Raw genomic sequence first — 16,021 nt, 5'->3', positions numbered from 1 at the left:
CCAGTTGGATGTTACCCTGGGAGACCAGCTGATTAGTCAGAGTAATAACTGTTACCCCTACAGAGCCCTCATAGAGCTGATCCTCAATTACGGTGAAGGAGCCCTCAAATCACAGTTCACAAGCGGCCTGTTTTATAAGGATACAGCCGGACATCACGATGTTAGAGATATAGGTGCACGTAATGTGGGTTTTACCGAAAGGGCTCACTTTACAGCATCTAGCCACAAGGTGGAACTGTTGGGACATTTACACAGCGATCTATTTTTTCAAGAAAAGCTACTCATCAACGGCGTAGATCTTAAAATAAAACTGTCACGTAACAAAAACTCTTTCTGTTTAATGAGCGGTGATGCTGACCAAAATTATAAACTCCTTATCTTAAACGCTGCCCTCTTTGTAAAGAGAGTTAAAGTGGCCCCTGGAGTACGCTTAGGACATGCTGAAGCTCTACTGAAAGCTAACGCCAAGTATGCGATAGACCGTGTGGGGTTGAAGGTGTTTAGCATACCGGCCGGCTCCCGAGTGACTAATCAGGAAAATCTCTTTTTGGGGCAGTTACCAAAGCTCATCGTGTTGGGTTTTGTGGATAACGACGCTTTCAGTGGTAATTACGCTAAAAACCCTTTCAATTTTAAACATTACGATATTAATTTTGCAGCTCTGTATGTAGATGGTGAACAAGTACCCGGAAAACCTCTACAACCTGACTTTGAAAATGGAAATTGTGTGAGAGAATTTTTGCAGCTTATTCAAGCGACAGGTAAACACCTGAAAGACAACGCCCTCCTGGTTGACCGTCAGGAGTTTTACAAAGGTTATATGCTGCTAGCCTTTGACCTATCGCCGGACCAGGAGTGCGCTGACCACTACTCGCTGATCAAAACCGGTAACCTGCGGGCTGAAATACGTTTTGCCAGAGCTTTACCACACACTGTGAACATGATTGTGTATGGGGTTTTCGACAACGTGATAGAAGTTAATCATAGAAGGAATGTTCTTTTTGACCATTCTTGAACATGAACACCGTGCAGATCTTCCGTGTTTTAAAGAAGGACCCCTGTGTTGCAGAATCTTTTTTAGATGTACTGCCCAGTGACTGGTTAACAGGATTAGAAATACCAAGGAGGCCTGTGGGAATTGTCGTGAACACACACCCACACAACCTACCAGGTGAACACTGGTTGGCCCTCTATGTGACCGGGGACGGGACAGGAGAATTTTTTGATTCTTACGGACAACCACCGGATAGTTTATTCTTTCCTAACAGCATTATGAACTTTTTCAATAAACACTGTAAAGCTGTATTATATCATAATAGACAGTTACAGCACCCGCTGTCTGAGGCCTGTGGCTATCACTGTGTGTTTTTTTTACATCATCGCTGTAAAGGGCAACCTTTTGAAAATATTTTAGAAATGTATTCTGAAGATTTAATGCAAAATGATGAAATGGTACTGAAATTTGTAAAAAATAAAAAACAAGTCATGTGTAGACCTTTTCAAAACCCATTTCATACACCCCAGGGTTGTGTTTCCTACCATGAATGTCATGCTGTTTCTAAATAAAAAAAAGTAAACCTTAAAATCAAAATGTCTGCAGTCTTTTATTTTCATTTTTTAAAAAACATTATTTTATTGAAGACATGTTTTTATACACTCAGCCACCGGTAACTGGGTAATAATTTACGTCTTTTATGAGGAAGGAGTTCTTTGGTCTTGGCAGGTTTTGTATATAGTTCAGGAACCTTCATAGCTGGGCTCTCCTTGAGACGTAACAGTACCTCTCTGTTGGCTGCGTTACCTACAACCGAGGAAGGCATATTTAATTGAGCTAAGGTTTGCATGAATTCCCCCCAGCCTAGGGGCTTTCTTTGCCCTGAAAGAGCATGGGTCTGCGTAACACTGCGAACGAGGTCGAGCAGGTTAGAACCACTGATAGGTGTTCCTTGGTATACAAATGTACCATCTCCCACCCAGGATGCAACACTTTTGTTTTTTGACAGTTTGTTAAGCAGGACTTCGGCATTTTTCCTATAGCGCGTATTGATGCTGTTTAACACTTCTTGAACCACAGAGTCGGGTGGTATACTATTTTCTGGAGCGGGGGTTGTTGAAGTATCAACCGGTCCCTGTAGATACACATTTAGCTTTTCTTTTTCCATATCCCTTTGTCTGTTCAACACGAGATAACGTTGTAACACTTCTGAATAACGTTTAACTTTTTCATGGTCGGACATACCAGGGCTCTGCAGTATGTTTTTCATTTCCTCGTCTAACCTAAGTATGGTTGAGGTTCTAATATTTTCTTCCCGGTCTACGGGGTTTCTCAAGCGCTCGAGTTGTTGACTAGGGACCAGGTACATTTTTTCAGCGTGATGCATCAGCGGTTTGTCAGAAGACCCGTTATCAACGGTATAGCAAAACTTAACAAGGGCCCTATAAATCCGCCCGATTGTTTCACCAATTGCTTCTTTTTTTTCTTAAGGGTTAATCTTTTATCACACAGTCTTTTTATGGCGTGACGCTTCCCTTTTAAAACCTTTATCTGGTTTTGTGAAAGCGGGATGTTACCTTTTAGGGTGTTGAGAGCTATTTCAGCTATAGCAGCCACCAAATCATCAGAGGCTGTATTCAGGATGGCTTTTCTGTGCTGCGACGAGGCTTGGACTAAAAGTTTTAAAAGGGGCAGGTTTCTCTTTACACGGCTAGACATGTTACCTGAGACACGCCCCAGCGTATATGAAGGGGTCTGGTTATGTATTCACAGCCTTTTACGGGTTGATTGTGGTTTTACACAATATACCGTTGTCCAGTCTGGCGGGAAAATATCCGTTCTCAATCTGTAAGCCTCAGGTGTTGTGGTATTTAAGTCCACACAGAGATAGCCGTACGGTTTTCTGGTGGCATCCTCGAAGGCTTCTAAAAAGAATTGTGATTTTCCAGGGTACATCTGCCTAGCTAGAATGGCTACCTGTAACTTATCTCTAGGATTCTTAAAGAGAACCATGTATTTAGTGTTTAAAGTTATAGTCCGGCTTGTTTTACCCTGGCAGAAAACATTCTGAACTATATATATGATGCTCAGGTTTCTGTGATGTACGTACTTAGTAAAGGCATTCTCTATTTCGCCGCTTTTACAGGCAGAATCCATTAGATCATCTATAATAACCAAGTTTACTTTATGGGTTGGAAACATTCGGTCATCGTTAAAAGTATCAGGCAAAATGTCCGTAAAAGTAATAAAAGGATATTTATTTAACATTTCTTTATACAAAGGCTGCCAACAACTATAACACCAAACAATATTGTCAGGCATGACAGACAATACACGGCCAGCGTGTTCTAACAGTTTTTTAACAAAGAAGCTCTTGCCTGAATTGGACGGTCCTGCTAATATACAAGAGAAAGGGTGCGACCAGCGGACATCCACCGTTCTAGTATCCGTAGGGTAGTGTGTTGAACCCATCCTCCTCCTTCACTCTTTTGTCATACACAACTTGCTGTGTTTTTTTAATCACGCCGGTCTCTATAGCCCACCTCTTTTTGTTTCTTATAATACCGGTTTGTTGCACCCCTATCTTTTTCTGGGGTAAACCCTCTGCACCCGGTTTGTAGTCAAAAACTAGATCTTTTAAACTAGTAAATTTGATTTTCAAGCTGTTTTCTACATTTAACGTTATCCCTTTCACATTCATACAGGTCTTTCCACTTGTCAGTTTGTAACCGTATGTTTTAGGACCATCTGATACATACTCTGTTATATGATTCTCGGCGGTTTCTCAGACTCATAGGCGCTTCTAATATCATGATTCATGGTTTCCAATAACTTCCCCATGGTCGCATAATATCCACTCTTGATTATAAATTGGCGTACATTTCCTTCTGCAGAGGTGACAACGTACTTTATGTCTTCCTTAATATTTTCCCAAGTATGTAGGTATTGTATTTCCACCAGCCCCGCTTCCCACGGCCCCTGTAAGTCCAAAGGCCTAGCTATTTGTATGGTGAAATTAGAGCTGGTATTACGGGGAAACATAGCTGCCGAAGCATTGCTAGGCAATGTGATATAAAAGCCACCGTCATTCATTTTGTTTTTTTCTCTCTCTGTGCTGTTTCAAAAGACAAAATCAGATGTCTTGAATCTCTGAGGCCTTCACCCAACTGTTAAATTTATCAGGCCACCCCTTCCATTTCACGAGACAAATTTTGTTCTTACCCCCTCCTTTTACCTTTAGAACCTTTTCGATATGGTATATTCTGTCCTCTAGAGGTTTGACTTTTAGTAATTCTTCAGGATAAAAAGAACCTTGTATAGCTTCGCTATCGTAATCCTGTATCTTGTATATTGTTCTCTGACCCCTGTTTAAAACATCTATTATTATAAATATTTCATCCGTCCATGTTTGTTCGTAACCTTTCTGAAATCTTCCTTTAAGTTTTGATAGCCTTACATGGTCTCCTTTCATTAAGAGATCCTCGGTGGGATCGCATTTGATGTTACTGCCGTAGACTGTTTTCCAAATCTGCAAAGAGTTTGAGGGTGTCACATCTACAGGCCTCGCCTGTATCGTTTTGTGAAAACTATAATTATAGCTGTGCACTATAGCCTGTAGGACGTCTTGGTAAGTAAAGGTATTATGGGCTGTAAAATATCTCCACATTTTGGATTTTAAAGTCCTGTTAAATCTTTCCACCACAGCTGCTTTAACATCATTATGGGTCACAAAATGGCTAACACCTTTTTGTTTTAATAAATTCTTCAGAGACTTATTTAAAAATTCTTTACCCTTGTCTGTTTGAAGTTTTTCAGGTGTACGCCCTAAATTAAATATTGTTTCAAAGGCTTCGGTAACTTCACGACCGGTTTTTGTTTTTAAAGAAACGACCCATGCATATTTTGACAGGATATCTATTACCGTTAAGATGTATTTGTAACCGTTGTTATAAGGGGCAAAGGCTGACATGTCGACTAAGTCACTTTGCCACTGTCTGTTGTTTTATTTCTTTTAAAATGGATTCTAGCCGGTCTGTGTAAATTGTATGCGTTTTGACCGGTGACCCAATCCACCACATCTTTTCTCCGGACTGTTATATCACTCTTTTTAGCCGCTTGAAGTAGAGGGTTAATGCCTCCATAGCTTCCTGCCGCGTGTGGATCATAATAAATTTGCTTCAATAAAGACTTTTGCCTTTTTAACAGAGCTCTGTTAGGTGACATCTGCTTTTGTTTTGTGATCTGCTCTATCTGTGAGCTCTTAAACCCTGTCTTTTAACTAAAAACTGTTAAAATAAAGACGCTTCTTTTCTGGGTGGGGGGGTTTTGACTAAGTCTGTTTCCGCCTACGTGTTCAGAAAAGCGCATATCCGTCGCTTCATTTACCCAATTTCCGCCTATGTCATCAGAAAAGCGCATTTCCTGTCGGGGGCAGGCACTCCCTTTTCCTGTGATGTCACCAGAAAGCGTATTTCCGGGGGTGTTACCTGTCAGGGTGGGGGTTAAACTTATGTTTCCTTTGTGCCGTACGTGTGCCGCCGCACGGCAACCGGAAACGCGTGCCCATACGGATGTACACCATAGCCTGTAGGACGTCTTGGTAAGTAAAGGTATTATGGATTTTAAAGTCCTGTTAAATCTTTCCACTACAGCTGCTTTAACATCATTATGGGTCACAAAATTCTTTACCCTTGTCTGTTTGAAGTTTTTCAGATGTACGCCCTAAATTAAATATTGTTTCAAAGGCTTCGGTAACTTCACGACCGGTTTTTGTTTTTAAAGAAACGACCCGTGCATATTTTGACAGGTTATCTATTACCGTTAAGATGTATTTGTAACCGTTGTTATAAGGGGGGCAAAGGCTGACATGTTGACTAAGTCACTTTGCCACTGTCTGTTGTTTTATTTCTTTTAAAATGGATTCTAGCCGGTCTGTGTAAATTGTATGCGTTTTGACCGGTGACCCAATCCACCACATCTTTTCTCCGAACTGTTATATCACTCTTTTTAGCCGCTTGAAGTAGAGGGTTAATGCCTCCATAGCTTCCTGCCGCATGTGGATCATAATAAATTTGCTTCAATAAAGACTTTTGCCTTGTGTTTTTTTTTTTCAGATTGTTAAGACAACAGTAGGGGGGCCGGGACAAGTTCAGACATGTTTAAACACACTTCCGCATCTCTCCCCTTGGTTTTATCAGGGGGAGGGGTGTTGCAAGGGTCTTATCAGCTGTTACCATGACAATAGGGGAGCTGACCCATTAACCATTAGCTCAGAATTCCTACTGAAAAGGGTGTTAAAAGCAAATGCAACTTTTTTTTTTTTTCTCGTTTGTTTCTGCCCCTACTCTGTTTTAAAAAGCAGGAAAGATTTTGTGAATGCCTTTTGTTTTGTGCTCTGCTCTATCTGTGAGCTCTTAAACCCTGTCTTTTAACTAAAAACTGTTAAAATAAAGACGCTTCTTTTCTGGGTGGGTGTTTTGACCGAGTCTGTTTCCCTACTTCCGCCTATGTGTTCAGAAAAGCGCATTTCCGCCGCGTCATTTACCCTACTTCCGCCTACGTGTTCAGAAAAGCGCATTTCCGCCGCGTCATTTACCCAATTTCCGCCTATGTCATCAGAAAAGCGCATTTCCGGTAGGGGGCAGGCACTCCCATTTCCGGTGATGTCATCAGAAAGCGTATTTTCGGGGTTAAACACGCCCCCATTTCCGGTGATGTCATCAAAAGTGCATTTCCGGGGGCGGGGCTTGAGGGGGCGGGGTCATGGGTGGGGGCGTGGCTTGAGGGGTAGGGGCGGGGGCGGGGCTTGAGGGGTGGGGCCATGGGCGGGGTGTGTGGCCATGGGCGGGGCTACCACCATTCATTCCTATGGGAGGGGCGGGGCTTAGGTGAAGGGTGGGGTGGGGCCATGGGTGGGGTGTGTGGCCATGGGCGGGGCTACCACCATTCATTCCTATGGGAGGGGCGGGGCCATGGGCGGAGACTAGGGCGGGGCCATGGGTGGGGGCGGGACCATGGGCGGAGACTAAGGCGGGACAATGGGCGGGGCTTAACCCGGAAGTGAACGCTGATTGGTCGATCCTTATCTTATCTCACCTGTCAATCAGTTTGACATGAGGTGTACCCATTATACTACTAACCACAAATAAATAAAACAATACAGAAATCATTTGCAGTTATGAGAAACCTAAGACAAGTCCGAAAATTCTTTGAAAGAACACAATTCCAGCTCAATGTACAATCCCTAATCCTAGGTCTACTAGACCAGTTGTTCCTAACCCTGTCCTGGAGGACAACCAGGCCAATTGGGTTTTCAGCATAGCCCTAATGAATATGCATGAGATAGATTTGTATACAATGGAAGTGAGAGGCGTGCAAATCTGCTCCATCCATATTCATTAGGGCTATGCTGAAAACCCGATTGTCCTGGTGGTCCTCCATGACAGGGTTGGGAACCACTGTACTAGACTATTGCAACATCCTCTATCTCCCCTGCCGTGCAACAATGACAAAACAATTACAAACTCGTCTACTCATTGAGGAAACACGACCACATTACAGAAGCATAAGTCAACTCACAACTGGCTTCCAATCCCGGAAAGAATACTATTTAATTCTACTGTATACTATTTAAAACTATAAACGGAGACAGCCCAACCTACCTGAACAACCGCCTCATCCAAACTGCTTCAACCAGGCATAGGAAAACTCACACTCCATTCACACACATCCCAATCAAAGAAGTTAAATGGAAAAAACTATATGACGGCCTACTAGCCACTGAAGCAGCAAAACTAGACAACCAAATCTACCCCAGACTACAAGATGTTCTTAAAAGAAATAAAGACTATACTCTTCAAGAATTCCCTGAAAAAGTCTTAACACCATGAGTATCTTCCTTCTTCCCATCTTCTTCCTGACTCCCCGAATCTACCTGATCTACTCCTTACTTTCTCTGGAAACGGCCAGAGAACTTCTTTTGTAACCCACCTTCTATAACTCTTTTGTAATCCACCTTGAACCGCAAGGTAATGGCGGAATAGAAATCTCTAATGTAATGTAATGTAATTTCGGGCCCTGTTGGTGTTTTTATAGCCTTTGTCCCTGCTGCCATTGTCAATGGCTTTTCGGCCTTCTTTTCACTCAACACGTGCTGTTGGTCTTTCCTGCTGGATCTCTTCCCGATCTTTGGGCTATATAAAAAAACAACTGAACAAGCATAATGCCCCCCTCAAATTACTATACCAACCTGAACAATAGTGGTAAAGCAATTTCAAATGATGCAGTAGTACTACTTATGGAGCAAACTGTCCATTGAAATGATCCTGAGGTAAAGTTTGTTTTTTGAAATCAAATCTCACCATTCTATAAGTAATGGTGAGATTTGATTGCAAAAAATGTGGTTTTCACCTTATATAATCTAGGGCAACTTCAATTGATGTCTGTAAAACTGCTTGGGTATGAGCATCGAGTTTTAGAAAGTTTCTGCGTGATTGCTTAGAAGGCATTCCTTGTCTTGGAGTCCTTTTCATAGAAAAAATCAAGTACACAGTGACTCAGATTGAGGATCGCAGTTGAACTCTGAATTATCCATCCACTCAATTTAGCAATCTACGTCATCTTGCTAAATATTTTTTAAAGAAAGACAGTATCAGCCACAATACTTCAGCAGTAATATTTGATATGATATCAACCACATCGGAGAATTCTGCAATAGGCTAATCAATCTTTTAGACAGCTTTAATATTGAGAAAACCTCCAAGGTACTGGGAGTCATGTTAGGATTTTCAGACTAAGTTGTCAACATTTCTTATTCTACAAAAACTAAGAAGGGTAAGACCTTACTTCTTCCAGCAGCACTACAGGATACTAGTGCAGTCAACAATATTGTCACTACTAGACTGTTGCAATACTATGCTCTTTGGTATCTCTTTGAAATTAATGGAAAAAACTCTGATACAAAACACTGCATCAAAATTCATACACTTCAAATCCAGATTTGACCATGTCATGCCACTGCTTATAGAACTACACTGGTTACTGATAGAAAACAGAATAGAATTCAAACTATACTACAATGTCCCTAATAGCTTCCCCAGATTTACTGAACTATTAGGTACATCTGCGGACCAATGCAACTCTAATAACCTGACCCTATCATTCCCAGGTCTGAAAGATATAAAATACAAAAATATAAATATAAACTACAAGCCTGCTTAATTTTGCAACTAGTGACTCTGTAAAATTTCTATCAGATGTTAGCAAAATATTAACAAACAGGCCTTAAAGCTCCATGGATCCACTCTTATAAAGAGGATCAATCTCTCAAAATATTCTCATTGGCCCATTTAACTGGAAAAGGACTGGGAAGAAAAAACTCCCAAGTGGGAGAAAAAATTCCTAGTCAAAAAACCAGTTAAGAAATAAAGTTCCAAAAATTCAAATTTTCAAAGTCACTAGACACAAATCAAAAAAACAAACATTCCCAATAAGAGCATACTCAAAAATGAAATAGGAAGATTCAGTCAACTTATCAGTTCATATACAGTCTTCCATTCAAATTAAATTCCTCACTCTTCAAACAATGATTGTAATCCACATAAACATCGAAACAACTGATCTTTACAAACTATTGCTTTGGAATCCCATCAGATCTCCAGTTCTCTTCTGGACAAGGGATCTTGTTTTGCCAACCACTGCGTGATCTTTATCCTTCTCCTGATGCAGCAGTTGGAAAAACAACTAATATTGTATGACCTTGGTTTAGTAATGTAGATGTTTTCAGTGTTTAATCCATTAATAATGCTTAAATGTTAATGGCTAAATAGCAAAGAGAAAGAAAGCATGAATGGTACTGAACAAATAGGTTTTCAGGCTAATGAATATTCTTGCTAACTTGGCTTTCTTTTTTTTTTTCAAAAATGTGTACAAATTTCCCTTAAGTATTCAGTGTAGATACTGTGTAAGTAGAAACCCATGTTTGGTTGATGAGTTTGGCCCCTTGAATGGAGGGAGAATGGATGACAATATATAGCACAGTGCAACATCAGAGAGTAAATACAGCCTCTAAGGAAGCTTATCATTCAGCTCTGGTCAGCAAAGGTGATTTGACTCTCTCAGGCATTCTTTTATCTTTAAATACTTAAGGTATAACTAGATCTGTAAACATTACCTGGTTTTAGAGAATTCTACTTAGTCTTGAGAGTTGTGGATTTATTTGTTTGTTTTTAGTTTCTTAGTGGTTTCATTCACTCTCAGTGGTGCTGTTGATTCTTGGTACCACCTAATTTAGGGGTAGGGAACTCCGGTCCTCAAGAGCCGTATTCCAGTCGGGTTTTCAGGATTTCCCCAATGAATATGCATTGAAAGCAGTGCGTGCAAATAGATCTCATGCATATTCATTGGGGAAATCCTGAAAACCCGACTGGAATACGGCTCTCGAGGACCGGAGTTCCCTATCCCTGACCTAAGTGATACATTGTCAGCATCACTGGTTGACCAGTAAGAGCTGTCTTCCTTTTCCAGGCCTTTGTATGGCACTTCCTCTATCCACAGTGAGATCATAATCTCAGCTTCTTTTGTAGTTAGTGGATTGTGTTTGATATAGTTCTTCTAATACTCATAAACATTTGAAAGCTATACCATATTTCAGGTTATGTTTTCTTTTTTTTTTACACAGAACTTTTCTATCTTTCTCATAAATTGGTGGATTTGTATCCAAATAATCCTGTAAGTTATGGTGATATATTTAATATTCTTACTAATTTTTAAAGAATATCCTATAAAGTGGTCATGGAACAGACATTTTTTCTTTCTGACAGCATTTGCTATTTCATCTAATAGAGTAATTCTGACAGAAAGAAGTAATTTTAAAAAATTTTCTGTGTAAAGTAGAGGCTGACTGAATTTCAGCTTTAATATTGGAATTTGGTATTGGAATTGGCCTCTAAAGTGACCTGAAATCTGGGTTTGGGTTTGGCCTAAAATGGCTGTGCACTTTTGGCAGAAACAGTACCCCCCTGATGCAAGCCAGTCCTCCCCTAAAAGAAAAACCCAGCCCTCCCTCCAGCTCTTCTGCTCCCCCCCTCCAACCTAAGTTTTAAAAGCCTTGGTGGTCTAGTGGCCTCTTTGAGCATCCCAAGTTGCTCCTTCTTCTGCTGGCTGCATTGCAAAACTGGCAGTCGTGACTTCTCGCGGCATGCTTGCCAGACTGCTATGGGAGGTTGCAGCCACCATTTTGGAAATGGGAATGGTATGTCTGTGGAAAGTAATAGTCACTATTTTCACAACGCAGCCCAGCGGGGGACAGGAGCAACTTGGGATGTTCCTGCTCTGAAAAGGGCTTTTAAAATGTAGGCCCAGGGAGAGTCTATGGTAGAGAAGTAGGGGATGCTGACTTGGGGGGACAGGCTTGCGGTAATGGGGAGCCATGGTTTTGGTTTTGGTTCTGGTTCCAGCTGAAATCAAGTGGTGGATTTCAGCTGCAGATTTGGTTTCAGCCGGAACCAAAATGACTGATTTTGGTCGGCCTCTATATTAAACCTAGTTTACATACAGAAAAGGTCTTGAATAAATTGTATAGCTGTTCACTCATGAGTAAGTACACACAGTGACAAGATTCTTCTGTTCTTATTTGAGATGGAGTTGTGATATGCAAATGCTTTTTGTAAAATAGCTTTGAAGCAGGTACTTGTGACCTGGATTGGCCACTGTTGGAAACAGGATACTGAGCTTGATGGACCTTTGGTTTGTGCTAGTATGGCAACACTTAGGGCTCCTTTTACGAAGGTACGCTAGCGTTTTTAGCACATGCACAGGATTAGCGCGATCTATAGCCCACGCTAGCCGAAAATCTACTGCCTGCTCAAAAGGAGGCGGTAGCGGCTAGCTCATGCAGCAATTTAGCGCGCGCTATTCCGTGCATTAAGGCCCTAGCACACCTTCGTAAAAGGAGCCCTTAGGTTCTTAGGAGCCCACATTGATAACTTCATCTCTTAGTCTTACATTAATATTAAATTATTTAGAAAATAACACATTTTCTTTAGCTATGTTTTTCATTAATATTTGAAAATAGCGACCAATAAAAAGAGTTCTCATGTTTGCCTACTTGTTTAATAAATTCACTCATGTTTAGTCAAGTATTTGTCTAACATAGTAACATAGTAAATGATGGCAGATAAAGACCTGAACGGTCCATCCAGTCTGCCCATAAGTTATACCCATTAAAAAAATACATGATTAGATTAACTTGTCTCTTCTTTGAGTCTAAGTTTATAGTCTTCGTAATGATACTATTTAACTTTCACTTTTTAATAATATATATTAATGCACTCTATCTTTTTAAACTAATATTGTCTGGCACTTGATTTTAGGTGTCCTGGTTTGCAGTAGGATGTTACTATCTTATGGTTGGCCACAAAAATGAACATGCCAGAAGGTATCTCAGGTAAGAACATATGTTTTTAATTTCAAAATTATGAAGGCTTATTGTAAGAAATTCCTCATTCAAGTAAGTTCTTTAAACTAGCAACTGTTTCTTTGTGAAAGAAGGACTGTTAAAAATAAATGTAGTGCATATGGAGAAATAAGTTTAGTAATTTCTTAAGTTCAACTGTGTTAACTCTTCTATCTATATTTATATTTACTGTCACTTTTGAAGGGAAGATGGCTAGATTTGATACTTTGGTGATTTGGGCAGGCAGAGAATATCCTCCGCGGTGGCCAGGCCGCATACCCCCAACAAGCGGCCCATGTACCCCTAAGGGTATGCGTAATGCATGTTGAGAAACACTGCTTTAGACTATGCTTTCTTTTGCAACCCAACACACATACAATGCCTTGCAAAAGACTCAAAAATATAATTCATAATCTCCAGTTCAATAAGAATGGGATGCTGAACCTTAGGGTACTCTGTCCATTCTTCCGTGCACGCTATAGAAAAATGTCAATCACAGCTTTTGAAACCTCCTCCTTCCTCAGGATTCTGCTGCCCCCCTTCAATTTCTCTTTCTGCAGGTGAGCATGAAAGGTGTTTTCTGATGTGCTCAGTTTATTTCTTTTTTATTTTTCAATAATTTTTTGTTGGTTTTTTTTTTTTACTCGTGTTATTTTCTGTTAAATCAGAGATCCTTTTTGGTAAGAGTTTTTTCTGCCTGTATGGAGAGGAACAGATTTTAAATCTGCTGCTAGCAGGTGTATCCTTCGAGGACCTGTTTCAGCCAGCCTGCTGAAGATTAGTGGAGCTCGAGGTCCATTTCCCTGGTGTTTGCTCACCCTTTTGATTTGATCAGGGGCTGTAGTGTATGCTGTTTAGGTGCTAATAATGTTCCTTCACGGTGCTCATAGTACCAGCTGTATTTTGTGTCTACCCTAGATGGAGGCATCCCGCAATGGCATGAGCTGGTGGCTCCACCCACAGTCTCTAGCATAGATCAATTTCTGGGTCACTCTGACAACAAAGGCCAACCTGTTCAGCTGGGGGTTGCACTGTAATGGTTGCCCGGTACAAGGTAAATGGACAACATCCAAGTGGAAGTGGTTGATAAAACAGCTTAGAATTGAGAGTGGTCTGCCTGGCTCTGCAAAGCCTGCAATCAGTGCTGGCAGGCAGAGTCGTAAGAGTATTCTCAGACAGTGCCACAGCAGTGGCTTATGTCAGCCGGCAGGGAGGCCCAGAAGCACATTGGTCTAACTAGAGGCAAAACTTCTGTTCACTTGGTTAGAAAAGCACCTGCAGGGGGGCACGTGATGCCGTGGAGTTGAACGGACGTGTCTCCACACAGCTCCGGGCCGTGCTGCGTTAAATCTGCCTTTTACACACCACATACGCTTTCAATCCCGGCGCTTCGCGGACCACCCGTCGCTCGCTGGCCCCTGAGGTGAGCGGAGCATTTTTCGAAGCAATCCGAAGCCCGGAATGACTGCAAGATCGCAGCGGGACACCCGCGGAAAAGTGAGACCTGCGGAATCCAAGATGGCGGAGGGCCGCGAGGTCCCCATGTTTACGATACAGGAGGCGGCCATACAAGAATTAACCAAGTCCCTGACTCTAGTGATGGAGGACAAGCTGGCGAAAATTCAAACATTCATGGAAGACTTCAGGGAAACGCTAGAATCACAAGCGGGTCGCCTGCAAAGGGTGGAGGACCGAGTGGCCCAGCAGGAGGACAGGGCAGCTAACTTTGAAGAACGCCTGAGGGTCTTGGAAACGGCTAAAACGGAATGCATGGACAGATTGGAGGATCATGAGAACCGGAACCGAAGGAACAACTTAAGATTTATAGGAATCCCCTCCGCTGTCCGGGATGTCGACCTGAGGACCTGCTTGGAAGCCTGGCTGCAGGGCAAGCTGAACCTTGGCGAGGCGGGGGAGCGGGTATTAATTGAGCGTGCCCACCGGGTGGGCTCTCAACGAGAGGGCGAACAACGTCCCAGACCGGTCCTTGCCCGCTTCCTGAACTTCGCCATAAAGGAAAGAGTTCTAGCCTGCTTCAGGCGGGGGGATAACTTCAGTTATGATGAAAATAAGATCCTGATTTTCCAAGACTTCTCCCCCCAGGTGTCCTCCCGCAGAAAAGCCATGGCGCCTCATTGCAACACGCTTTATCAGCGGAAAATACGGGTGTCCCTACTGTATCCCGCCAGGGCCCGGGTCTCCTATAATAATAAGATCCACTACTTCGAGAGCCCACGGGACCTGGAGAGATTCATTCAGGACCTACCGGCACCTCCACGATTGGAACCAGCGATGGCCTAGACGGGCTGCTTCAGCGCCCGCCGGCTAAGGCCGGACGAGGCGTAACTGATTTGACTTCATTTCCTCTGTCACGCACCTTAGAGCTTTTCCCGGCTCCCGACGCCTCCGAGAGCAAACCACAGCGTCATTTAATGGAGAGATCTCCACGCTGTCCTCCGACGGATGTACCGCTGGCATCGGGGACGCCCTGCGGCTTGAGGCTTGAGACGAATGCGCCTGCGGTGCTCCGGACTTTTCCGCGCCTTGCAGCTTTGGGAGCGGGGAGCGGCGCGGGAGAACAGAGGGGACTGCGTGGCTTCTTGCCCGGCTGTGGGGCGCCCCCGAGATGGGGTTATTGCGGACTCTGAGGGCGTCTATGAGCCAGGTAAATGGAGGCCAGGGTGCGACGCTCCTGTTGAAGTGTTCTTCTTTCCTGGGGGTGAACCATACCTCCCCTCATCAGCGAAATTGACTGTTCGGGACTCACATCCATTCCCTGACAGTGGGCCTTCTGTACTGATTCCCTTTGGCTGCAATGGGGTGAACACGAGCGCCCGTACCGTGCCCCCCCCCCCTCTTTTGTTGTGGGGGTGCTATCCATACTATGGTGGGGCGAAGTATATGTTTTTTGACTTTTACATCTACTGTTCCTTTATTTTGCCTCCCTTGGCCTCCTGGGACTCATTGGGCTCCATTCCCGCGATGGCGGGCGCTGGGGGGGCCGGGCCGGGGGGGGGACCTTTGTATTGCAACCATGGCCCAGGCTGGGATGCACATGTGTTTAGTTGCTCCACAGCCATTTGCTTACTTGCTCATCAGCTATTACTGTTCATGTTCATGTTGCTGCTGTTTTTTGTGCACTGCTATTCTTGGTGTGAATGTGTCCCTATCTTCCACGGGCGCGGCCCGGGGCTGTTTTCGCAATTGCTACAGTTACTGTTATTAGCATGGTTCTCCATGCTGGGGTTTGGGGGAGGGTAGTAGGGGGGGAGGAGGGAATGGTGAGAATGCATGGGGGAGGGTGTATGTGTAAGGACGGGGGTTGTATGCGGGGTGTGTATGTTGTCTGGATGAATGTGTGCGAGACTGTTGCTCTGATGTGTCACAATGGCACCCTGTGCAGGTCAATGAGGCACTGCATGAGTGAGTGGAGGCATTGGCTGGGACGGCCTCCACCGCTCGGTTCATGGTTCTTTACTGTATTTTATATGAAGAAATGCTTGATCCATGGTACAATTGCATGTTAAATCACTAAATGTGGACGGGATCCATTCACCTATCAAGCGGACTAA

At 43.1% G+C, this 16,021-nt stretch overlaps 1 protein-coding gene across 4 annotated transcripts in view; it reads left to right on the top strand.

Moving 5' to 3' along the window:
* Positions 1–16,021, top strand: part of CDC16 (cell division cycle 16) — a 226,676-nt gene that overhangs the window by 154,721 nt on the left and 55,934 nt on the right. For all 4 annotated transcript variants that reach the window (XR_004539864.1, XM_033948569.1, XM_033948568.1 and 1 more), the window contains 2 exons: positions 10,674–10,723; positions 12,367–12,440. Coding sequence is in view for 3 of the 4 variants with exons in the window: in XM_033948569.1 (XP_033804460.1) it covers positions 10,674–10,723; positions 12,367–12,440 (124 nt within the window). In the remaining variant the exon portion in view is untranslated. The remainder of the gene's footprint in view (positions 1–10,673; positions 10,724–12,366; positions 12,441–16,021) is intronic.

This window comes from Geotrypetes seraphini, chromosome 6 (assembly GCF_902459505.1).
Source record: "Geotrypetes seraphini chromosome 6, aGeoSer1.1, whole genome shotgun sequence".
Taxonomy (NCBI): domain Eukaryota; kingdom Metazoa; phylum Chordata; class Amphibia; order Gymnophiona; family Dermophiidae; genus Geotrypetes; species Geotrypetes seraphini.
The sequence above is the reverse complement of the archived record's forward strand: the minus strand, read 5'-3'. Positions and strand labels throughout refer to the sequence as shown.